This window comes from Thalassophryne amazonica, chromosome 4 (genome assembly GCF_902500255.1).
Source record: "Thalassophryne amazonica chromosome 4, fThaAma1.1, whole genome shotgun sequence".
NCBI classification, from domain to species: domain Eukaryota; kingdom Metazoa; phylum Chordata; class Actinopteri; order Batrachoidiformes; family Batrachoididae; genus Thalassophryne; species Thalassophryne amazonica.
The window spans coordinates 71,586,388-71,611,327 of NC_047106.1; the positions used below are offsets into that span (position 1 = coordinate 71,586,388).

Consider the following 24,940-nt stretch of genomic DNA (forward strand, 5'->3'; position numbering starts at 1 on the left):
CGTTAAATGAGAATGTAACATGCAGCTGGAAAGAGAACAAGAGGGATGGAAAGGAAGACAGAAGCAGAAAAGGCTGCTGTTTGCTTGTCTAATACTGTGTTATTACTCTCAGCAGGGTGATATTTAAGGATCTGTGAGTCAGGTTGATTATCACTTGTTTCTCTATTTTTAAAGACGGGATGGAAAATGAAAATTTGCCTTCTCAAGCTTTCAAACCACTGCCTGATTACATGTTTTTTGTATGTATTCTTTAACCCCTTCTCCCACAAATACTGTGTAATTCTACTGCAAACCTTTTATTTTCTGTCAGTGTTTGCGTCCACTAATTCCTCACATTTTGCTGTCTTGCCAAGGAGCCATTAGTGTAAAATACAGCTCCGCCTCCATGAACGATTGGTGTGTAATTGGCCTGAACACAGGGCAAAGATGAATAACCTTTCAGACAATTCTAATCCAAGTTTTTTTTTGTTGTTGGTGCAAACAGCTGTAAGCTCATGCCATGAGCGGCGCTGGAGCTAATTGTGTCATTAAAAATGCAGTGGCTTGGATGTGATCAGAGGGCTTTAATGTGTGAGCTTGTTAGTGTGTCTCAGGAATCATTAGGTATCGTGAGGAGGCTTCAGCAGGGTGGACACTTGATCAGACGGATGGCCTCCAAAGATTTACTTTTATTGAATCAGTGCCTCATAAAGATGTTCACTAAAGTCTGTTATAAATCTCACAGGCAGGTGTGGTCAGAGGTTTACATACACATTTTATTGGCATGAATGTCATGGATGGGATTCTTGGGCTTTTAATGATGTCCTTGAACTGCTCGTTGTCGGGGGTGGAATGATTGTAAGAATCGGATGCACAAGTTTGAATTTATTTGGGATCTTCTTTAATCCCCACAGGGTCAAAATTATACATACCGGGTCAAATATATATATATATACATACACCCGCATTGATATTAGGTTAAATGTCCCTTAGCAAGCTGCACCTCCCTCAACCAGATGCCTTTGATAGCTGCCAATAAGTTACCGCCATAGGTTTGGCTGAATATTTGACCAGTCTTCTTGACAGATTTGGCTGAGTTCATTTAAAATGGTGGTTTCCTGGCCCCACCCTAGCTTTTCAGTCTAGCCCACAAATTTTCAAGAGGGTTGATGTTGGGGCTTTGCAAAGGCGAGTCCAGATTCCTGCTTTATCCAACCCAGATCCACTTTTGATGTGTGTTTGGGATCATTGTCCTGTTGGAACACCCAACTGTGGCCAAGTTTTGAAAATCAAGCAGTTGATTTGAGATGACGTTGAAGAATTTGGAGCAAGTCCTTATTCATTATTTCATTCACTTTGCATAATGTACCAGTACCACTGGCAGCAAAACTGCCCCAGAGCATGATGCTGCCACCCAGAGGTGGGAGTAAGTCACTGTCAAGTCATTCTCATGTCATCAATCTGCAGTCCCAAATCAAGTCTCAAGTCAGCTGTCAAACACTTGGTGGTCATTGTGACTTGAGACTTGCCTTGGGAATTCTTGACTTCAATCAATCAATCATTTTTATTTATATAGCGCCAAATCACAACAAACAGTTGCCCCAAGGCGCTTTATATTGTAAGGCAAGGCCATGCAATAATTACGTAAAAACCCCAACGGTCAAAACGACCCCCTGTGAGCAAGCACTTGGCGACAGTGGGAAGGAAAAACTCCCTTTTAACAGGAAGAAACCTCCAGCAGAACCAGGCTCAGGGAGGGGCAGTCTTCTGCTGGGACTGGTTGGGGCTGAGGGAGAGAACCAGGAAAAAGACATGCTGTGGAGGGGAGCAGAGATCAATCACTAATGATTAAATGCAGAGTGGTGCATACAGAGCAAAAAGAGAAAGAAACACTCAGTGCATCATGGGAACCCCCCAGCAGTCTACGTCTATAGCAGCATAACTAAGGGATGGTTCAGGGTCACCTGATCCACCCCTAACTATAAGCTTTAGCAAAAAGGAAAGTTTTAAGCCTAATCTTAAAAGTAGAGAGGGTGTCTGTCTCCCTGATCTGAATTGGGAGCTGGTTCCACAGGAGAGGAGCCTGAAAGCTGAAGGCTCTGCCTCCCATTCTACTCTTACAAACCCTAGGAACTACAAGTAAGCCTGCAGTCTGAGAGCGAAGCGCTCTATTGGGGTGATATGGTACTATGAGGTCCCTAAGATAAGATGGGACCTGATTATTCAAAACCTTATAAGTAAGAAGAAGAATTTTAAATTATATTCTAGAATTAACAGGAAGCCAATGAAGAGAGGCCACTATGGGTGAGATATGCTCTCTCCTTCTAGTCCCCGTAGTACTCTAGCTGCAGCATTTTGAATTAACTGAAGGCTTTTCAGGGAACTTTTAGGACAACCTGATAATAATGAATTACAATAGTCCAGCCTAGAGGAAATAAATGCATGAATTAGTTTTTCAGGAGATTGGCCTATAATTAACTAAGATAGCTGGGTCAAGTGATGGCTTTTTAAGTAATGGTTTAATTACTGCCACCTTAAAAGCCTGTGGTACATAGCCAACTAACAAAGATAGATTGATCATATTTAAGATCGAAGCATTAAATAATGGTAGGGCTTCCTTGAGCAGCCTGGTAGGAATGGGGTCTAATAGACATGTTGATGGTTTGGATGAAATAACTAATGAAAATAACTCAGACAGAACAATCGGAGAGAAAGAGTCTAACCAAATACCGGCATCACTGAAAGCAGCCAAAGATAACGATACATCTTTGGGATGGTTATGAGTAATTTTTTCTCTAATAGTTAAAATTTTATTAGCAAAGAAAGTCATGAAGTCATTACTAGTTAAAGTTAAAGGAATACTCGGCTCAATAGAGCTCTGATTCTTTGTCAGCCTGGCTACAGTGCTGAAAAGAAACCTGGGGTTGTTCTTATTTTTTTTCAATTAGTGATGAGTAGTAAGATGTCCTAGCTTTACGGAGGGCTTTTTTATAGAGCAACAGACTCTTTTTCCAGGCTAAGTGAAGATCTTCTAAATTAGTGAGACGCCATTTCCTCTCCAACTTACGGGTTGTCTGCTTTAAGCTGCGAGTTTGTGAGTTATACCACGGAGTCAGGCACTTCTGATTTAAAGCTCTCTTTTTCAGAGGAGCTACAGCATCCAAAGTTGTCTTCAATGAGGATGTAAAACTATTGACGAGATACTCTATCTCACTTACAGAGTTTAGGTAGCTACTCTGCACTGTGTTGGTATATGGCATTAGAGAACATAAAGAAGGAATCATATCCTTAAACCTAGTTACAGCGCTTTCTGAAAGACTTCTAGTGTAATGAAACTTATTCCCCACTGCAGGGTAGTCCATCAGAGTAAATGTAAATGTTATTAAGAAATGATCAGACAGAAGGGAGTTTTCAGGGAACACTGTTAAGTCTTCAATTTCCATACCATAAGTCAGAACAAGATCTAAGATATGATTAAAGTGGTGGGTGAACTCATTTACATTTTGAGCAAAGCCAATTGAGTCTAATAATAGAGTAAATGCAGTGTTGAGGCTGTCATTCTCAGCATCTGTGTGGATGTTAAAATCGCCCACTATAATTATCTTATCTGAGCTAAGCACTAAGTCAGACCAAAGGTCTGAAAATTCACAGAGAAACTCACAGTAACGACCAGGTGGACGATAGATAATAACAAATAAAACTGGTTGACTTGAGAGTGACTTGATGGTGACTTACTCCCACATCAATAAAAACCACAAACACTATGGTACTGTATGGTCAATCTGTCTGGATTAGGCAGTTATCAAAAAGGGATTGTGCAAGAAGGAGATTATAGTGAGGGAAGCCACCACGACACCCATGGCAACTGAAGAGTTACATTTCTGTGGCTGTGACTGGAGAAACGGTGCACACAGTACATGTTTTGTCTGTTGCATCAGCACTCATACAGCTTCATGGTAGAGTGAAACACAGAAGGATAATCTCAAAATCCTGTGTGCTGGAACAACGAGGCCATGAACAACAATATGTGTAAAAGTGATGCTCTGGACTAAAGTAAATGCACCATATTCTGAAGAATCAATTCAAGCAATTGAAGGAAAAAAGCACAATGAAAATTTTTAAGACCACAATACAGACACTCCAGACCAGTCTGCACAGAGATGTGAGAAATGTGGATAACACTGATGATCCAAAGCAAGTTTTATGTCAAATTGAAGGACCTGCCAAAGATAGGCTCAATTTCTAAAGCAGTTATAACCATCATCAAAATCAATGGCCCGCTGAAGAAGACTGGCTGAGAGTATTACAACTAATATTTGTGTGTGTGATATTTTTTGTGACATTAACACAGAACGCTATGTTCATCATAATCAACATTTAGATCGATAATACAACTTTTATTGACAAAACTCAATTTTCAGCTCATTGTTCAAAATCTCAGCAAACATTTCTGAATTATGAATTATATCTGACTCAAAACATTCAATTTTGAAATTGTTTGCCCAGCAAGGACTTAATGTTTTTACTGCTGTTTTTCTGTACGTCTGGAGTTTTGACTTAAAATAAAAAGTTGAAGGACCCAAAGGCATCGTTTAAAGCTCACAAACATCTTTGGTATCTCTTCACAGAGATTGTCCGGGCTATGACATATGTCATCAACCAAGGCATGTCGATGTACTGGGGAACATCTCGGTGGACCACCCTGGAGATCATGGTAAGAGCTTTCAAAGTATATTCTAGTCAGAAGTGAAAAGTGTCTGGTTTTGTGAGTCTACAACTCCCCGTGTGACAGACGGGATGCCAGTCTGTCACAGGTTACTTCCACAGTCTGCAGTGAAAGTGTTGAGCTTGTAGGAGCATTTGCTTGTTATGTTGGTGGTGTTCATTATAGTAGGAGACACCTGGGAAGAGCTCCAGGAGACATGAGGTGAATAGACAGAGGTCTTTACAGATGTGTCACATTTCTCTCGGCATGATCCAGCACCTATAGGTGCTTCAGTGTTGGGGACCCCAGTAGCTGGAGAAGGCAAAGGGGACGCCCATGTTTGACCTGGTTGACGATGACAGATGCTCACTTTCAGGAGGTTTGGATGCACCTGCTGTCTTCCTAGATGGTTGCCATCCTGGTTCATGGTGTGGTGGATGTAGCAATGTGTGTTCTCCTAGATTTGGCTTGAATGGGAACAATACAGGTGAAGTGTCCTGTGCAAGGACATAAGTATCATGATCAGGAATCGAATCCAGGTCTACATATTGGTACTCCAGCATGTTATTCCACTGAGCTACCTGCTGCATCAAGATAAGAAAACAAATGAGGAACAAAAAATTACAAAACACTGTTTTGAAAACCAGCTTTTTTGCATTGGAGATCTCTCGGGGCTTTAGTTCCTCTGAATCCATTGACCTCCTGTTTGAACTCCTGCTGCAACAACAATCATCTGCAGACACACAGCCGGTGCTATGCACCAACTCAGAGTGCATTTTCCTAAAGCAAATGCTCGCTCTCCCTCTCCTCTGCTGTGTTCACATCATGTGTCTGTCACTAATCACCAACTCAGATGACAGCCATGCAATTTAGATGGCACTGGTGAAGCCGTGGCAGCGTTCTACAGTTTGTTCAGTGACCATGATCCTTGCCCGCCCCCACACCCCACCACACCTCCACCCAACATGCACTCTGCAGTAGAACATGAAGGTGCTTGGAGATATCAATGTGCTTCCAGAAAGCACATGATGTGTGTGTCTTTTTGCATGAGCACACACAAAGATGCAGATAACTGGTTTATCGAGTTGTGGGGATTTGAATGTCAGCTTCAAGCAAGCAGATTATCATCACATCACGCCTCTGCCATCGCTCCTCAAACGTTATCCCACCAGGATGCTTTAATCACTTTGTTGTGCTTCAATTTTTATTTTATATAATTCATTTATTTATGTATTTATTTGTTTTGCTTGTGCCTCCTCTTCATTCTCGATCTTTTCTTTGTCTCTAGGAGGCGTATTCGGTGGCAAGACAGTTTAATCTGATTCCTCCCGTGTGCGAGCAGGCAGAGTATCATCTGTTTCAGAGGGAGAAAGTAGAAGTCCAGCTGCCTGAACTTTATCATAAGATTGGCAAGTATTCTCATAAAAAGGCAGGTTATGGTCGATTAGTTAGTCACTGCTGTAATTAGGGAGGAAATGTCAGAATTCTCAGCCCGGTGGTTCCAGCATGTTGGTTCAAAACATCCTACAATTAAAGAATCCAGCAGTACCGTCACCTATGAGCAAGAAATGACACAATTAAAAACTGTTAAATCATCTCTACTTTTCTGTTACTCATCGCACACATTTCCACTTTGACATTTTGTACACACTATGTTTTTTGGGATTTTTCCTCTCATTTAACCTCCTGTTTCTCTGGTGACAGGAGTTGGGGCGATGACGTGGTCGCCACTGGCTTGCGGCGTCATCACGGGAAAGTATGAAAATGGCATTCCTGAATCTTCCAGGGCCTCCATGAAGGTAAGAAATCAGACATCCGAGTGATGTCTCTGTTACACTTTACAGTGTAAATGTCTGTTCGTCTGCCTGTGTGGACACATCCTTAAGAACACTACAACTCCATAGCGGTATAGTGTACACACTTAATACTTATCCCATAGGTACCCCTTGGGAAATAAATGAGCCGATTAAGTTTGTCTGTTGCATCACCAGTTATAGTTAAAGAGTTCATGGACAACAAATTATGACTGGAGCCATATATTAAAGCAAAAGTGTCAAAGCCCGCTACAGTATCATATAAAGTAAGAAACGGAATTGTGCACCGTGTCTTGCTCCTTCATACTCCCATATATCAAACACTGTATAGAAGTGTGGTGGGATACATATGAAACAAACAAAACCAATATTCATACTTCAAAAAAGAGCCACCAGAATATGAAGAATAACATACTGAATAGATAGGAACTGGTGTGTAAAGTGCCTCACTGACCTCTGTTGTTTTGTTTCCATAGAAATGTTTTGTTTGTTCATTTATGTATGATTTGATTAATGATGAGTTTGATAATCCTTTGACTTATTCCTACACCCTTTAGAACACAGAATGTTCTCTATCTTGCAGAACACTGTTTGTTCCCTCAATGCATATTTCACTTACCTTTGTTTCATTTTTTTGAACCTCTTCCAATAAATTGAAATTAAAATTATTCAGCTGTGAGGTGGAGAGGAATTTCTGAATTTTACCAAAAGGCACATGAGAGATTTTCTTCAATACGCAGTGTTTTATTTTTAAATGCAAAATCAAAACATGGACTTTCAGTTTCATATTATTCTCATGAAAAGATTTAAAGTCTCATTTTAGAAATTTTAATATAGAGGCTGATTTTTTTATGTCACCATAAAAATATATATATATATCAATGTATAAAACCCCAAACTTTGCATGCAACTGTATATGATGTCTATGGTGCTGCACTGCAAACAGTTTCTTTTTTTTAATTTACATACTGTTTCTGTAGTTGTCTTTCTTTGTGTGTATTTGCATTTCTTTGGTCCACTCTCTGTCGTAACCTCTGACCTCCTTCTTGTCACATTTCTTTCAGTTCTTTCACACACACTGTCTCCTGTGTTCCCCTCCAGTCGTACCAGTGGTTGAAGGAGAAAATAGTCAGCGAGGATGGAAGGAAGCAGCAGGCCAAGCTAAAGGAGCTGCACCACATCGCTGAGAAGCTGGGCTGCACCCTGCCCCAGCTGGCTGTGGGTAAGACGTCTGTGCCACAAACTCCAGCCTCCGCAACTGAACTCTGAAACTAAGGTGTAGCTTCTGTGGACATGGCTGCATTTGTCCTTTCTGAGCCTTTTATTCCAAATGTCTGACATATTGCTGGCTGTGCAGTTAACTGCGTTAACACACCATCTGGACATTTTATGCACCAGTGTTTCTTTTGAGTGCAATTTTAGTATTATATCATTTGTATATCAGCACTATTTAGCAGGTACTGATAGCTCCTTTTTGTTTTTCACTTTTTTTTTGTGAAATATTTTCACATTTTAGAGAGAGAGAGAGAGAGAGAGAGAGAGAGCGAGCGTGTAACATGATGGAATGTACAGCATGTATATAAAGAATGTATTTTTAAAAATATGACATCAGCATACATTAACTCATTATGGAAAATCACTCCTTTCAGTGATGTAAATGGACCATTTCCCCAGTTTTTCTCCCCTTGTTCTTTCAGGAGTTGTAAAGAGTAAATCATCTGCTCAAGAAGATGTAAATATTTAACATTACCAATAAAAACTCCTAAAGTAGGACTCTCTTTTTGGAGCCAGTACTTTGTGATAACGTTTTTGAATGAATGAATTAATTAATTTATTCGGCACACACAGATCCAAAAACAACATAAACTTACAAAGAAAGAAAAGAAAATAATCCGACAACGCACCATGCGCCCAAAAGGATGTAGGCAGAAGCAAAAGCTTGTAAATGCCCACCCCTTTAAAAAATATACATATACCTATGATAACTAATACAAAGTATAAATTAATCCCTGAACAAAAATTTCAAAAACACAAATATGCAAACAGAAGTGCACCAAAAACAAAACAAAATCAATAAAACTAATTCGTCATGCTACAGCAAGTAATCAAATAATTTTTGTAGAGCCTTTTAAAGCCTACTAAATTACCGAGTGATTTTATGTTATCCGGACAATTATTCCAAATATTAACACCTTTAACAGAAACACAATGACTTTTTACGGTAGTTTAAATCTTTGATTTCTGAAATAATAATGTTCCTCATAAATTATAACTGGAGTCCCTCATTTTAAACAGTGGACAAGTTGTGGTAAAAGTTTATTTTTTACTTTAAACATAATTTGTATTATGCTATATAATCAATCAAGTCCCACTCACACACACTCATCTTCAACCACTTAGTCCAGTTAAGGGTTGTGGGGGGCTGGAGCCCATCCCAGCAGTCACAGAGCGTGAGGTGGGGTACACCCAGGACAGGACGCCAGTCTGTCGCAGGGCCACAAACATACAAACACATCCACACCCATCGTACACCTATGGACAATTTAAAGATTCCAATTCACCTAATCTGCATGTCTTTGGATGTGGGAGGAAACCAGAGCACCCGGAGGAAACCCACGCAAACAGAGAACATGCAAACTCAGAAACAGAAAGGCCACAGGTGTGAATTGAACCCATCACCTTCTCACTGTGAGGCAACAGTGCTAACCAGTAAGCCACCGTGCTGCCCCTCAATCAAGTCCCAAAATTTTAAAATATGCAAACAGACATACAATGAATTTGTTGGCTCACAATATAGTTTCTTAATAATAATTCTTATAGCTTTCTTTTGAAATAAAAAATATAGGATTTGTATTAGTTTTGTAGGTGGTTCCCCAAACTTCAATACAGCAGGTCATGTATGGAACAAGTAATGAATGATATAAGGTAACTAATGACTAATTTCTACCTGCAAATAATAGAATTTTAAGGAGGTATGCATCTTTACCTCATCCCTCAGGGACATTTATCAGGTATAAAAGAGCGAATGTAAATCCAACATGAAAACACAGAACTTTTGTAAAAATTGTCAATGACACATACGTGATGTTACAGGTAGCTGCACTGTCAGTACCAGTGTTGCCACAGTTACTTTGAAAAAGTAATCCAATTACTGATTACTCCTTGTAAAAGTAACTTAGTTACTTTACTGATTACTCAATTGTAAAAGTAACTAAGTTAGATTACTAGTTACTTTTTTAGTTACTTTCCCCAGCTGCCGACAACAACCCACGTCAACATGACAATGATACCTGTTTTGCCAAAACTCACTTTATAGTCACCCTTTCTTGACTTCAATGAAAACAAATACTTGTTTTATAAAAGTAAAATAAAGACCTCTTTCTTGACCTCATATTTAACTGTTGACAGCACTGTAACAGTAAAACTTGCAATTTCAAACCTACATTGTTTATAAATGTAACTATTAAATTCTAACATTTTTCTAACATTTAAATTCTCTAAACATTTTACTTGTCAAAATTATTATTATTTTAAGCAATATTAGTAGTTGTAGTAAAAAACGGCTTCAAAACTGGACCTTTAATCTAGGGGTGTTGTGGGGGAGGGGGGCACATCCCTGCCCCACGCCCCCATTCCATCTGGATTCGCCCCTGCTTTGGCGTTTGAGCACAAAGAATGGATAACATTTATTTATGCAGAAAACATGACCAGATTTACAGGTAAGAAAGTTTTATTGCGTTTTCACATCATGTGGTCCTCAGAAAGAGAGTTTAGGTGCATTTGAGTGGAAAACAGTGTTAGTTGTTGACACGTTGCGGAGGATCAGCTGTTTTTAACGAGACGATACGGAGCGGCTCAGCTCAGAATTCTAAATAAAGGAGGGAAAAAAGTATAAAAATGTCTTTGTAAAGCTCAGTGCAGGTGTGCTGATCACCGCGCTTTAAGAGGTGAGGACGAGTCGAGCAGCTGCAAAAAATGCGGATGAAAAGGTCACAGCTCGCTGAAAGTGGGCAGTTCAGTCGAACCCCGACCTCCTGCCCACGGACCAAGTTTAATGCTGCTATCGACCCACAATGCAAAATAATAGTAACGCACAGTGACATGGAGAAGTAACTTTAATCTGATTACTGATTTGGAAAGATTAACGCGTTAGATTACTCGTTACTAAAAAAAGTGGTCAGATTAGAGTAACGCGTTACGCGTTACCGGCATCACTGGTCAGTACCACAGTTATTGAGGCAATATCCCAGGCATAGGTTTTAACACCAAGCCACCTGTTCTAAGAACCACAATCCAGTCTAGAATAATATATACAAGGTCTGTTAGAAAAGTATCCGACCTTTTTATTTTTTTCAAAAACCATATGGATTTGAATCACGTGTGATTGCATCAGCCAAGCTTGAACCTTCGTGCGCATGCGTGAGTTTTTTCACGCCTGTCGGTTGTGTCATTCACCTGTGAGCAGGCTTTGTGTGAGCAGTGGTCCAGCCCTCTCGTCGTTTTTTTATTGCGACTAAATGTCTGAACGATTTGGAGCTTTGCTGCATCAATTTTTTTCCAGAAACTGTGAGAGACCTCCAGGTGGACACTGTTCGGAAAATTAATATGGCTTTCAGGGACGATTTTGTGGGGATTACACAGATTAAGGAGTGTTACTGCCGCTTTAAGGACGGTCCACAACTGCTGAGAGCGTGCTGCGCTCCGAGCGCCGATCGACATGCTCAGACCCTGCTGAAACAACCAGATCATTTCTAACGTGAAGGCTTTGTTGATCCGGGACGTCGTCTGACTTTCACAAAAAGGCAGGAGACGTGGACATCAGCACTTTTTCGGCACATTCCACTGTTACAGGAGTTTTTTTCATGGAAAGAAAAGCGGAGGGACACGCCACGGAGCCGTTCATTACGCGGCACATAACCACCTCCGTGTTGGTCTCACAGGATGGCTTTCAGGTGGATTTCAGACGGCTGTCGGTTGCTTTTCAGTCGTGTGATTAGCCCCGAAATTGAGCATGAGCTGGACATGCCCCAACATGTCCTGTGAGGCCTCATCACGGCGTTGCTTTATGCTATGCGGCACCGCCGCGACGCACGGAATTCCTACGCACGTCTGTCTCAATGTGCCGAAAAAGTGCTGATGTCCACGTCTTTTCACAATTCCTGTGCTAGTCAGATGACATACCAGATCAAGACAGCGTCCAGTTTAGAAATGAACGGCACATTCCACTGTTACAGGAGTTTTTGTCATGGAAAGAGGAGCGGAGTTCTGCGCGTCGCGGTGGAGCCGCATGGCACAAAGCAACGCCGTGATGAAGCCTCACAGGACATGTTGGGGCATGTCCAGCTCATGCACAATTTCTCAGATAATCACACGACTGAAAAGCAACCGACAGCCATCTGAAATCCATGAAAAAACTCCTGTAACAGTGGAATGTGCCGAAAAAGTGCTGATGTCCACGTCTCCTGCCTTTTTGTGAAAGTCAGACGACGTCCCGGATCAACAAAGCCTTCACGTTGGAAATGATCTGGTTGTTTCAACGGGGTTGGAGCTTGTCGATCGGCGCTCGGAGCGCGGTGCGCTCTCAGCAGTTGTGGACCGTCCTTAAAGCGGCAGTAACACTCCTTAATCTGTGTAATCCCCACAAAATCGTCCCTGAAAGCCATATTAATTTTCCGAACGGTGTCCACCTGGAGGTCTCTCACAGTTTCTGGAAAAAAATTGATGCAGCAAAGCTCCAAATCGTTCAGACATTTATTCGCAATAAAAAAACGACAAGAGGGGTGGAGCAGTGCTCACACAAAGCCTGCTCACAGGCGAATGACGCAACTGACAGGCGTGAAAAAACTCACGCATGCACACAAAGGTTCAAGCTTGGCTGATGCAATCACGTGATTCAAATCCATATGGTTTTTGAAAAAAATAAAAAGGTCGGATACTTTTCTAACAGACCTCGTATATATATAAAAAAATCGGCCAAACCCAGGTTTCCTAACTTGTTAGCTCGGTAATTTCAAGACAGGTGGGTATGTTCAAGATTCATTTGTCCAGCCCATGTTGTTGTTGTTGCCCATTCGGCTGCTCCAGTTTTTTTTTTTTTTTTTTTTGCTCGGGGTCACCACAGCGGATACAGCTATATATATATATATATATATATATATATATATATATATATATATATATATATATATATATATATATATATATATATATATATATATATATATATATATATATATATATATATATATAAGTGTGTGTGTGTGTGTGTGTATGTACACTAACTAGACAAACCAGCTGTGATGATACTCCTAGGTTTTCTGAAGAGCAGTTCTGAAGCTGAAATACTGCGGTTCTGGATCCCACCATCTTGTCAGTGCCTGACTTCACCTAAGTCCCAGCCAACCCATAAATGAGCAAGAAGGAGAAGCATGGGGCATGACCTGGGCAGGAAAAATGAAGCTTGAACATGCCCTTATCTCAATTACTGAAGAAGTTAAAGCTAACCTTGGTTTGGGTGTTTTACAACCCCAATTCCAATGAAGTTGGGATGTTGTGAAAAATGTAAATAAAAACAGAATACAGTAACTTGCAAATCCTTTTCAACCGATATTCAATTGAATACACCACAAAGACAAGATATTTAATGTTCAAACTGATACATTTTATTGTTTTTGTGCAAATATTTGCTCATTTTGAAATGCATGCCTGCAACACGTTTCAAAAAAGCTGGGACAGTGGTATGTTTACCACTGTGTTACATCACCTTTCCTTCTAACAACACTCAATAAGCGTTTGGGAACTGAGGACACTAATTGTTGAAGCTTTGAAGGTGGAATTCTTTCCCATTCTTGCTTGATGTACAACTTCAGTTGTTTAACAGTCCGGGGTCTCCGCTGGTGTATTTTGCACTTCATAATGCGCCACACATTTTCTATGGGCGACAGGTCTGGACTGCAGGCAGGCCAGTCTAGTACCCGCACTCTTTTACTACGAAGCCACGCTGCTGTAACACGTGCAGAATGTGGCTTGGCATTGTCTTACTGAAATAAGCAGGGACGTCCGTGAAAAAGACATTGCTTGGATGGCAGCATGTGTTGCTTCAAAACCTGGATGTACCTTTCAGCATTGATGGTGCCATCACAGATGTGTAAGCTGTCCATGCCATGGACACTAACACAGATGCTGGCTTTTGAACTTTGCACTGGTAACAATCTGGATGGTCTTTTTCCTCTTTTGTCTGGAGGACACGATGTCCATGATTTCCAAAAACAATTTGAAATGTGGAGTCAACAGACAACAGCACACTTTTTCACTTTGCGTATGTCCATTTCAAATGAACTCGGGCCCAGAGAAGGCGGTGGCATTTCTGGATTTTGTTGATGTATCACTTTCACTTTGCACGGTGGAGTTTTAACTTTCACTTGTAGATGTAGCGATGAATTGTGTTAACCCTCTGGGGTCTGAGGGCATTTTTTTGGGCATTTTACTTGCCTGGCATAAATGTTTTATTATTGCTGTTAACAGCTCTCCCTGCATCCCACAATCAAGTTTTATGTCTCTTTTTTCGGGACAACCTGTACTTCCAGAATATATATGCTATAGTGATGTTTTATAATTGTAATTTCAATTTTCAATTTCAATTTTTTGAATATAATAAAGGTTATAATCAGAAATAAGAAAGGAAAAAGTAAAGCGGAAAAATAATTTTCACACACATTTATTCAAAACACAGCAAACTGTAATAAACAACTGTTCTGACACTTTATAAAGCTAATTTGAGTTATTGTGTGAACAATAAACGAGGCCATTTACACTCTGAGGTGCGGCCCCTCCCCCTCACTCCATTGATATGGTAAACAGTGCTTTATGCCAGAGCAAGAGAGCTTGCCACAGGCTTATCCAATACCATTCACAGGCAAACTAGTGGAGCAGTCCTGATACTCATACACTCTTTGAGCATGTGAGATCGTATGAGAGGCTCTCCGTCTGCTCACTTTCACTGATCGCTGTGCGTAATGGCCAGGGGATTATTCAAATGGGCCAACTAGTAACACATTACTCCTAAAAACAATCTTTGGTGTATCACGTGAGGTGAATCTGCCCTACGATTGGATTTTGGAAAACCATGTGACAGTGAGCCAATTCCGATTGGACACTCACATTACGCACGTCATTACACAGCTTCTATGAGGAATACAAAGATGGTGGATGGCGGAGTTAACTTTTCAGCAAAAAAGTAAGTTTCTATCTCATATCATTAAAAAGTTATTTATAATTTAGTAAAACTTTGTCTCAGCTGTCGTATATGATGTCGTCGGCCCCAGAGGGTTAACTGACAATGGTTTTCTGAAGTGTTCCTGAGCCCATGCGGTAAGATCTTTTACACAATGATGTCGGTTTTTAATGCAGAGTTGCCTGAGGGATCGAAGGTCATGGACATTCACTGTTGGTTTTCGGACTTGCCGCTTACGTGTAGAACGTTCTCCATTTTCTCTGAATCTTCTGATTATATTATGGACTGTAGATGGTGGAATCCCTAAATTCCTTGCAATTGAATGTTGAGAAACATTGTTCTTAAACTGTTGGGCTATTTTTTCATGCAGTTGTTCACAAAGTGGTGATCCTCGCCTCATCTTTGCAGGTGAAGCTTTTTGGGGATGCTCCTTTTATACCCAATCATGACACTCACAATTAGTGTCCTCAGTTCCCAAATGCTTATTGAGTGTTGTTAGAAGGAAAGGAAGGGGTGGATTTCATGATGGTTGGCTTGGGTGCAGGTATTAAAAATTACTATGAAGTTGACCAGTGGGGAGCCACGGGTTCTAGATGTGGTTGTTAGTACTATATATGGAGGACAGCTGACAGCTGACTTTTGGGGAAAATGTGTTTGAGTATTGACATAGAAATATTTTGGGGGGGCTTTTATGAAAGACTTTATTGAAGGTTTAATGAGTTTTCAGTTGAAATTACAAATAACTGAAGTTTTATATTTGCACTGTGACAGTTTCACATTCAAATTTCTTTCTTTTTTGGTCTGTGTGAGACACTGTTGAGACGCAATTCTGCTGTTTTGTCCGGAGTGTGAACATGTTAATTGTGGGTTTGGGCTCACATGCAAACCAAAAATGTCCAGATTTGAATCTGATGTCTGGGATGTTAGAGGTTGGACAGATTGATGAATTATGTCAGGTCTGCAGCAACCTCACAGGCTCTTATTGTGGGGGTGCGTATTGGTCCAATCGCCTTGCTGTTTTCATGACTTGAATCCTCATGAAAAAAATCCATACATATGCCAAAGGACAAAAATCAGCGCTAGCAGTCTCTGCTATTGGTACTCTGGATGTGGCTCACTGGCACACTACTTTTCAGTCAAAGTGACCCTGCCCTTAATACCCCCCTTCACACATAGCTGGAATCAAGCAGAGTGCCGTCAGAATTATGAATCTGCGCACATCTGAAAAGTGTTGCATTTGAGAGTGTGACGCACATGTTCGTAATTCTCCGGGTCCCATCGAGATGGGACACCTGTCCGACGGCGGTCCATGTGTTATCTGAGGACCATCTAACCACAATTTACATATTCCGATTGTGGCAATACGGGATCAGAAACAATTTGAGTGCATACGAGGGAACCTCGAGATGAATCTGGCATGGTATGCCTGCTAGTATGAGCTGCAGTGCCAGATATAATAATGCTCCCTCCCTTTAAAGCGCAAAAGGAACTGTTGAACTGTATGTGGCACACTTCATCACAATAATAATTATGAAATGCTATCATGTACAGTGCACTGCGGCTATCAAACCGAAAGCTCCGTGTGCTGCTGCTCGCATGGTGCTGCAAATGTGAACAGGCTGTTATATCCACAATAGACCTTACAGTACAGATATTTGTCCATTCCTTCCCATGGGTGATGTAAATAATGTGAACTATTGTCTCCATCATAACACGGGCAGCTGCGTCTCTCTGTGCTGTGCAGTAATGCATCATTGCGCACATCAGGCTCGGAGCTAAACAGATCTCACATTGTAATAAATGCTCACCTTCTAACTCTGTAGGAGATATAACATGGAGCTTGTGGCAGGCTGTTACACCATTAATAAACATGAATCTCACCTCCAACAGCGGTCCAGGATGTTTCACAGCGCGCACATGGACATGAAGCCAGGACAGCAGCCTGCGGTTAGAATCCTCTCACCCAAAAGAAAAAAAAAAAATTCCTTGTGATAATCCAACCATCGCGGTGTCCAGAGTTGTGTTGTGCTGCTGAAGTGTGCAAACAAGAAAAAGAAAGTTCCCTGGAAAGGCTCCATCTGAGAGACTGTATGGCTCAATGCCAGCAAACTTTGGAACAAAGCTGTCCACTTGTCCAGTGGCAGGTGCGCACATGTGCGCCCCGCATGTGTGCTTAGTGGCCCGTGCAGTGTTATGCACACACATACACACACGGCTGAGTGATAATTACAGCTCCATGCGTGTGTGTGGAGCGCAGGTGTGCCATGCACACGTGCGGATGTGCGCTTGAGGAAAACAGCGCTCCAGTCTGCCATATGACATTTGGAGATTGGGCAGTCTGCAGCACCTTTTAATGGCTGTCTGACAGTAATCCCTGTCATCCACCTGCTGTCTACATATGCTTTGGAACAAAAACAAAAACATCTGGTTATCATGAAGGAGAAATGTTTATTTCTGCTGTAAAGTTGGACATATTAACATGGGCTTCTGAAGTAACTCCCTTCTGGAATTGGCCTTAATCATAACATTCAAGGAACTGCAAGATCTGCCATTTTCACACTGGCTTCTTTTTCAGGAATAGAAAAGATGCTACTGTTGTGTGGGCCGCTGAAGAGGAGGTACTGCTGGCCCACTACCAAAGGGCACCCTGCCTGAAGTGCGGGCTTCAGGCACAAGAGGGCGCTGCCGCCTCACAGGAACAGCCGGGGTGACAGCTGTCACTCAACAACTATGACAGCTGTCACCAATTACCAGGTCTTCAACCACACACACAAAAGCCGGACGACATCTCCACCTCGTCGCCGAGATATCGTCTACCTCTACGGTAAACTCTCAGCCGTTTGACTGTGCCGTTACGCACGTGATTCCTTTTCTGAGTGTTTGCAGGAGTTACTATTGTATTGTCTCACACTCATCACATCTGTTCTTCTGCCAGCAGTACCAGATCCGACAGTCGGAGACGGTGACCACCTGGGGACTCGGGACTTGGCGGCTCCAGTATCCTTCGGGTTCGGTGGCAGTGGAAATCGTGTGGGATCCGGTTCTTACGCGCCGTCCCTCTCCCTTCCGGATCCGAAAAGGTACTGCCCTCCCCACGCTCCACTGCCTCAGCGCTCCATTTGGCGACAGCTCCCCCTGCTGACGATGCTATGGACATGAGCAGGGCTAAAGTCAGAGCCACTAACAGACAAAGGAGACTGGTCCGCGGAGAGTGCTTTATCTGCGGCTCAAACGAGCATCAGCAGAGAGACTGCCCCAAATGGTTAAACACCAACGCCCGCTCTTAGAAACTGGGCTAAGGGTGGGCCAAGAAATTCACGTGGGACAAACCCGTCTTTCTGCACGACTCCCAGTTATGATCCTGTGTGGGGATCTAACCCTTCAGGCCCCTGCACTGGTGGACACGGGGTCAGAAGGGAATCTGCTGGACAGCAGATGGGCAAGGGAGGTAGGGCTCCCTCTGGTGGCGCTTCCTTCGCCATTGAAGGTGCGGGCACTAGATGGCACCCTTCTCCCTTTAATCACACACAAGACACTGCCAGTAACTCTGATAGTGTCTGGGAATCATCGGGAGGAGATTGAGTTTTTTGTGACTCCTTCTACCTCCCGCGTGATTTTGGGCTTCCCTTGGATGATCAAACACAAACCCCGGATTGATTGGCCGTCTGGGGTTGTGGCTCAGTGGAGCGAAACCTGTCACTGGGAATGTCTAGGATCCTCGGTTCCGCCCGGTTTGACCGCTAACGAGGAGGTTAAAGTCCCCCCCAATCTTGCGGCGGTGCCTGAGGAGTACCACGATCTCGCTGACGTCTTCAGCAAAGATCTGGCACTCACTCTTCCTCCACACCGTCCGTACGATTGCGCCATTGATTTGATCCCGAGCACTGAGTATTCGTCCAGCCGGCTGTACAACCTCACGTCCGGAACGTGAATCAATGGAGACCTACATCCGGGACTCGTTAGCTGCCGGGCTGATACGGAACTCCACCTCCCCGATGGGTGTAGGTTTCTTTTTTGTGGGCAAGAAAGACGGCGGACTCCATCCATGCATTGACGACAGGGGACTGAACGAGATCACGATTCGCAACCGGTACCCTCTACGCCTGTTAGATTCGGGGTTCACGCCCCTGCATGGAGCCCAAATATTCACAAAACTCGATCTTAGGAATGCGTACCACCTGGTTCGGATCCGGAAGGGAGACAAGTGGAAGACGGCATTGAACACCCCATTAGGTCACTTTGAATACCTGGTCATGCCGTTCAGCCTCACCAACGCCCCCGCGACGTTTCAGGCTTTGGTAAGTGACGTCTTGCAGGACTTCCTGCACCGATTTGTCTTCGTATACCTAGACGATAGGTTCATAAAGGGCTACAGTCAGGTAGTTAGCCCCCTGACAGCTCTGACCTCCTCCAAAGTACCATTTACTTGGTCGGATCGATGCGAGGCCGCGTTTAGGGAGTTGAAATGCCGGTTTCTGACTGCACCAGTTCTGGTGCAGCCCGATCCTAGCCGCCAGTTTGTGGTAGAAGTGGATGCCTCAGACTCAGGGATAGGAGCCGTGCTGTCCCAGAGCGGGGAGTCCGATCAGATTCTCCATCCTTGTGCCTATTTTTCACACAGGTTGACCCCAGCTGAGCGGAACTATAACATGGGCAATCGGGAACTCCTTACGGTGAAAGAGGCTCTTGAGGAGTGGAGACATCTGTTAGAGGGAGCCACGGTACCATTTACGGTTTTCACGGACCACCGGAACCTGGAGTATATCAGGACCGCCAAGCGGCTGAACCCCAGGCAAGCCTGCTGGTCATTGTTCTTCGGGTGTTTTCACTTCCGGATCACCTACCGCCCCGGGACCAAGAACCAAAGATCGGATGCTCTGTCCCGGGTTCACGAAGTCGAAGTCAAAACCGAGCTGTCGGATCCGCCGGAATCCATTCTACATGAGTCCACTATCATGGCCACCCTCACCTGGGACGTGGAGAAGACCGTCCGGGAGGCCCTGGCACTGAACCCGGACCCAGGTAACGGACCGAAGAACTGCCTCTACGTCCCACCAGAGGCCAGAGCTGCCGTCCTGGACTTTTGTCACGGTTCCAAACTCTCCTGCCATCCGGGGGTGCGAAGGACCGTGGCAGTGGTCCGGCAGCGCTTCTGGTGGGCGTCCATGGAAGCCGACGTCCGGGACTATGTCCAGGCCTGCACCACCTGCGCCAGGGGAAAAGCTGACCACCAACGGGCACAGGGACTCCTCCAACCGTTACCTGTGCGCCATCGCCCCTGGTCCCACATCGGTATGGACTTCGTCACGGGCCTCCCGCTGTCCCGGGACATGACTACCACCCTCACGATAGTGGACCGATTCTCCAAGGTGGCCCACTTCGTGGCCCTCCCGAAGCTCCCTACGGTCCAGGAGACAGCAGACGTCCTGGTCCACCACGTCGTGCGTCTGCATGGGATACCAACAGACATTGTCTCAGATCGTGGTCCCCAGTTCTCCTCTCAAGTCTGGAGGAGTTTCTGCCGAGAACTGGGGGCCACCGTGAGCCTCTCGTCCGGGTATCACCCGCAGACCAACGGACAGGCAGAACGGGCCAACCAAGAACTAGAGCAAGCCCTGCGCTGTGTGACGTCCGTGCACCCGACGGCCTAGAGTGAACATCTGGCCTGGATCGAGTACGCGCATAACAGCCAGGTGTCCTCTGCCACCGGCCTCTCCCCGTTTGAGGTGTGTCTGGGGTACCAGCCCCCATTGTTTCCCGTGGTGGAGGGAGAGGTCGGTGTGCCCTCGGTCCAGGCCCACCTGCGGAGGTGCCGTCGGGTGTGGTGCACCGCCCATTCTGCCTTGTTGAAAGCACGGATGAGAGCCAAGGCCCATGCAGATTGCCGGCGTTCCCCGGCCCCTGCATACCAGCCCGGGCAGGAGGTATGGCTTTCCACAAAAGACGTTTCTCTACAAGTGGACTCCCCGAAACTAAAAGACAGATACATTGGACCATTTAAGATCCTCAAGGTCATCAGTCCTGCTGGTTTTCCATGTATCCAGGTTGAAACCCTATCACACCTCATCCCTCTGTGCTCCCGGACCGGCGCCGCCTCCTGCCTGGATCATCGACGGGGAGCCGGCTTGGACTGTGCGTCGGCTCCTGGACGTCCGCCGGAAGGGCCGGGGTTTCCAGTACTTGGTGGACTGGGAGGGTTATGGACCCGAAGAACGCTCCTGGGTGAAGAGGAGCTTCATCCTGGATCCGGCCCTCCTGGCCGATTTCTACCATCGCCATCCCGACAAGCCGGGTCGGGCGCCAGGAGGCGCCTGTTGGGGGGGGGGGGGGGTCCTGTTGTGTGGGACGCTGAAGAGGAGGTACTGCTGGCCCACTACCAAAGGGCGCCCTGCCTGAAGTGCGGGCTTCAGGCATGAGAGGGCGCTGCCACCTCACAGGAACAGCCGGGGTGACAGCTGTCACTCATCAACTATGACAGCTGTCACCAATCACCAGGTCTTCAACCACACACACAAAAGCCGGACGACATCTCCACCTCGTCGCAGAGATATCGTCTATCTCTACGGTAAACTCTCAGCCGTTTCACTGTGCCGTTATGCACGTGATTCCTTTTCTGAGTGTTTGCAGGAGTTACTGTAGCTGCTGTCAGCTGGGTGCGGCATTTTGTGGTTCCGTGAAAGAGTAGCTCTTTGGCTCTTTGGCTCTGCACAACTGTGTTCTGTGTTAAAGGTGGAGGTGTTGTTTCCCACCTGGAATAACGACTTGCTGACTGTTTACTGAGTGTATTGTCTCACACTCATCACATCTGTTCTTCTGCCAGCAGTACCAGATCCGATAGTCGGAGACGGTGACCACCTGGGGACTCGGGACTTGGCGGCTCCAGTATCCTTCGGGTTCGATGGCAGTGGAAATCGTGTGGGATCCGGTTCTTCTCGGGACAGACGTCTTCTATCCTCGAGCCTACCCACACATCACCTTGTATATTTTGATTGTGATCCAAATTCTGCATTTGTCTGTATTCTCATTGTGCATTTTTCACAACAGTAAAGTGTTGTATTTTTGGCTCATCTATTGTCCGTTCATTTACGCCCCCTGTTGTGGGTCCGTGTCACTACACTTTCCCAACAGCTACGTGGGTAAAGTTAATGATGAGAGATTGGGGCTTGCTTCAAACCTGCTCTTTAGAAACCGTATGGGTGGCATCCTAGAGGGCTGTAAGCACTGACATAGGACCTGGGCTGTGTTGTCATAATTTTTTGTTACTTGTTAGATATTTTGTAATATCCAGAGGAGCATCAGACTCATTCAAAGTTGTCATCTGTGCCTTGACAGATTCCCTCATTAGTCGACTTCATTTACTGTCCCTTTGTTTTGGGATTAATCAAATCCACTGTGTGTATTATTTCCAACATGAGCTCAGCAGTTTTCAAATTTATATTTCATTGTTTCATGAATTGATTTGTATTAAAAATAAAGGTTTATGAAAAGTTTATCAAGTTAAACTTTGCAGTAAATGGATTAAAATGTAGAACTACTCCAATGTGCTGCTTAATCCTCAGGGTATAAATCATGAATAAAAGAGTGCTGTTTTATTCTTATATATAGACAAACCATTCAGATGTGTGCCATCAAGTGGTCACTGTGTGAATCTCTGTCTGTCCAGCTTGGTGTCTGAGGAATGAAGGGGTCAGTTCAGTCCTCCTGGGAACATCCAACCCTGAACAGCTGACAGAGAATCTAGGGGCCATACAGGTAGGAACATACAGAAGCACAGAGACCCGGTTATACTGGTTCTGTCCACTCTGGATTACAGCTGTCCATCCATTTCTTCACGTACTTACTTGTACTTTGTCCCCCAGGTCCTTCCTAAGATGACGTCTCATGTTGTGTCTGAAATTGACCACATTCTCGGCAACAGACCGTACAGTAAGAAAGACTACCGCTCTTAGAGCTGGCTGGTGGACCTCCAGGAGGTCAGCTGCTCCTACTAACCTTACCGCCACCATGGAGCACAGTTCAACGTTAAAATCCACGGTTCTGTCCTTGGGCCGTGCTTAGCTCCAGCCTGGATCTGACAGCCTTGCTCGCCTTCGTCTGTTTGAGACTCGTCCTGTTCAAATCTGCTCTACCAGGTTCATCTCAGGTCAAACTCAGCCACAAACCGCTCAACAAAACTTGTCTTTTTTCAGCCTTTGACACAACTCTGTCTATTTGAGTACAGTGAGACTTCAAGCTACTCAACCTCGAAAAAAGCCCAGTCCAAAACCACTAATACACGTTTGCTTATAGCGAACCCTAATTCATGATCTTGTGCCTCACCTAACTTCAGCACAAGTGTGCATCCTCACTTACCAAATTGTTTTTCAAACTGCCCCCTGGTTTCACATTCATAGTTCTCCACAGTTAATGTGTGAGCAGTGCACCCAGCACACAACTGAGGAGCACTGCAGGAGTACTTCAAGTAAAATGTGTCTTGCTTTTGGGCATCTTGATAGTCATTGAGTGAGAAATCTATTTTACTCCTTATCTTTTTCCAAATGCATTTTTGCAGCACAAGAATCAGATTGTCAAAAGACTGATTCTGTCCAAGCTTCCACTCAAGGCCGATTTTTACTTCTGCACAATAGATGAATTTACAACATAAAAAATAACAGAGCAGACAGAAGATAGTGATGATAATATCAGTTAGCAAGAATAAAACATTTCTCCACATAGGAAGCCCAGTATTTGTTTGACTGACCTTTGATGAATTTGACTTTTTATGGAGGACTCCAGAAACCACTTCTATGCATGTGCCTCGTTTAGTAAATGGTAAATGAACTGCATTTATATAGCGCTTTTCCATCTGCATCAGACGCTCAAAGCGCTGTACAATGATGCCTCACATTCACTCATTCACAAAGACACACTCGCACACTGATGTCAGGGTGTTTATTGGACATTTAAGTATTTCTTCCTTTGACCACAAAGGCCTTCAGCTACACAGCAGGATTTTGGATGTTGGACCAAGAACCTGGAATGAGGAGGAGGGGAACAAATAACCACTGCTTCAATTTTAGTATGATAATCCTTCTTGGAACGACAACATGTTACACTTTGGTTTGCTCAGCTAACCAGGTGAAAACTTTCCATTCCAGGCTTCTTCATTTAAAAAAAAATGTATTTATTTAGGTATTGTAGTACAGGGACGTAATGCTGACCCTGATGGTGCTGTAGAACAGGGGAAGAGCAAGCAACCAGCTCTCAACGCTGGTGGAGGTGACTCCAACATGTGCAGTGCAGAAGTATAAAAACTGGCCTTGGTTGGAAATTAAAATTTTAACTTTTTCCTTAAACCACAAGTGTAATCACTGCACACTCATAAATTTGAGGTACCTCAGGGCAGTATGCCAAGAGGTTTCCTGAACATGCCAAGTTAATTTAAAAAGGGAAAAAAAAAACTTACTAAAATGATATAGTTTCGACTGCAAACTCAAAATGCTGGTGTAGTCATGATTACAAAATAAAATAATTTAAAAAATTAACAATCAGAAAGGACTTTTCACTTTTGATATCAGGTGCTTTATTTGGGCCAAAACAATTTCACCCAACATAAAGTGGATTTATCTCAAATTATTTTATCTGACCCAGTTCCTCAAAATTCATTGACTTTCCTCCAGTAACCAATGGCAAGCGCTGATCATATTAATCTACAGGTGCATGTTTCGCTTGCTTTTCACGGACACGAGCGCCTGTGACGCAGAGGATTGTGGGACACCGAGTCAGTCAGATGGGACTCTGCTACAGGAAGCATGTGAAGCATGTCTCCACCTGTCGTCCTCTTGAAGAACTGCTGCTCTGAACACTGCAAAAGCAGTTTTTCTCAGTTTGGGTTCATTACTGGGACTGTCTCTCTTTTATTGCTGTAAAACTGAACCTGCACTGCAGAGTCCACAAATCAAGATAACGACGATGTGCACACCGGCCGGACTGTGCAGGAGTCATGGAGTTGTATATAAGAACTAGAGAGCGCAGAAGCACTGAGCCGTGTGCCGACAAGGAGGCGCGATCGCCATTTTAATTCCGGGCAAGTTAGTGATTTGCGTGCATAGAAGTTCACTTAGTCTCGTCAAGAAACAGGTGGAATATGCCAGAAAGCTGCGCATGTTGGCAAAGCCACAAACGGAGGAACAAGGGAGACAATATTTCCTTCCATAAGTAAGTGGTTTT

At 44.0% G+C, this 24,940-nt stretch overlaps 1 protein-coding gene across 2 annotated transcripts in view; it reads left to right on the forward strand.

Moving 5' to 3' along the window:
* Nucleotides 1-22,972, forward strand: part of kcnab1a (potassium voltage-gated channel, shaker-related subfamily, beta member 1 a) — a 385,002-nt gene extending 362,030 nt beyond the window's left edge. For both annotated transcript variants that reach the window (XM_034168097.1, XM_034168098.1), the window contains exons 9-14: nucleotides 4,608-4,693; nucleotides 5,973-6,093; nucleotides 6,389-6,483; nucleotides 7,600-7,720; nucleotides 22,395-22,483; nucleotides 22,591-22,972. In XM_034168097.1, the coding sequence (XP_034023988.1) occupies nucleotides 4,608-4,693; nucleotides 5,973-6,093; nucleotides 6,389-6,483; nucleotides 7,600-7,720; nucleotides 22,395-22,483; nucleotides 22,591-22,680 (602 nt within the window). In that variant the 3' untranslated portion in view covers nucleotides 22,681-22,972. The remainder of the gene's footprint in view (nucleotides 1-4,607; nucleotides 4,694-5,972; nucleotides 6,094-6,388; nucleotides 6,484-7,599; nucleotides 7,721-22,394; nucleotides 22,484-22,590) is intronic.
* Nucleotides 22,973-24,940: the final 1,968 nt, after the last annotated feature.